The sequence below is a fragment of the Austrofundulus limnaeus genome, unplaced genomic scaffold (genome assembly GCF_001266775.1).
Source record: "Austrofundulus limnaeus strain Quisiro unplaced genomic scaffold, Austrofundulus_limnaeus-1.0 Scaffold3409, whole genome shotgun sequence".
Lineage (NCBI taxonomy): Eukaryota > Metazoa > Chordata > Actinopteri > Cyprinodontiformes > Rivulidae > Austrofundulus > Austrofundulus limnaeus.
The window spans coordinates 6,316-7,276 of record NW_013955811.1 but is presented as its reverse complement, the minus strand read 5'-3'; the positions used below and the strand labels follow the sequence as shown (position 1 = coordinate 7,276).

The window sequence follows — 961 nt, the reverse complement described above, 5'->3', positions numbered from 1 at the left end:
AAAAAGATGAGGGTAAATTAGACCCCAAGAGTTATTAAGTTAAACTGTTTTCTGGAGTTAATGTCTGACCCACATTACTAATTTAGTTAAGGCGAATAGGTAACTAAAATAAATAAATAAATAAATAAATTAAAACTTTCCAAAACAGAAATAAGAAAGAAAATAATAAATTGCAGAATGTCACTGTTGGAAAACTGGTGTAAAGGCGAGGGCTTAGAGGCATCCCATGCACTTGTAGTGAAACTGGTCCCCACAGATGCCACTGTTAGTCATATTGAAGAAACTTTGACGACTATTAAAGCTCTGGGACGAGTTAGGGTTAGAGGACGTATGTTTAACCCTCAATCACAGTCACTGATGGTGTTATGTGAGTGTAGTGAGAGAGTAAACACTAAAGCTATACCACTGGATGTGCCACCTATTGAGGGAGGTGAACTGTGGACATTGCATGGGCCAGCTGATGAGGAAGAAAATGTTGATCAGGAGAAGAGACAAACAGATCCGCTGACACAAAATAGTTCCACATCAGCTGGAGAAGCAGATGCACCAGAAATGCTGTCCTTCGATCCTAGGGCAGGGAACTCGGCAGAGTCTATTATAAAAGCAGTGGGGGATCTGCTAGCAAAGACCATGAGGCCTGCACAAGAAAGTAATGTCTTCAGGCGTCTCCGCCCATATTCTGGAATAAGTCCCACCCCTCTGGGAGAGGAAAGTTTGGATACCTGGATGGAACAAGCACAATTAATGGTGGATGAGAGTGACTGTTCTAAGCGGGAGAAACGAAAGAGGATTGTAGAAAGCTTAAAAGGTCCTGCTCTGGAAATTGCACAAGCAGTGAGGGCTAACGATCCGGATGCATCCCCTGAGGAATATATTGAGGCTCTGGAGAGAGCATTTGGATCCCCAGAGAGTCCTGAGGATCTCTACTTCTCCTTTAGAGCATTACGCCAAAATGCTGGTG

The 961-nt window shown here is 43.2% G+C and overlaps 1 protein-coding gene across 1 annotated transcript in view; it reads left to right on the top strand.

Moving 5' to 3' along the window:
• Positions 1-6: 6 nt before the first annotated feature.
• LOC106511862 (paraneoplastic antigen Ma1 homolog) overlaps positions 7-961 on the top strand; it is a gene marked incomplete at its 3' end in the record, with an annotated part of 2,760 nt that continues 1,805 nt past the window's right edge. Inside the window, exon 1 of the mRNA XM_014000592.1 lies at positions 7-958. Coding sequence (XP_013856046.1) covers positions 178-958 — 781 coding nt within the window. The remainder of the gene's footprint in view (positions 959-961) is intronic.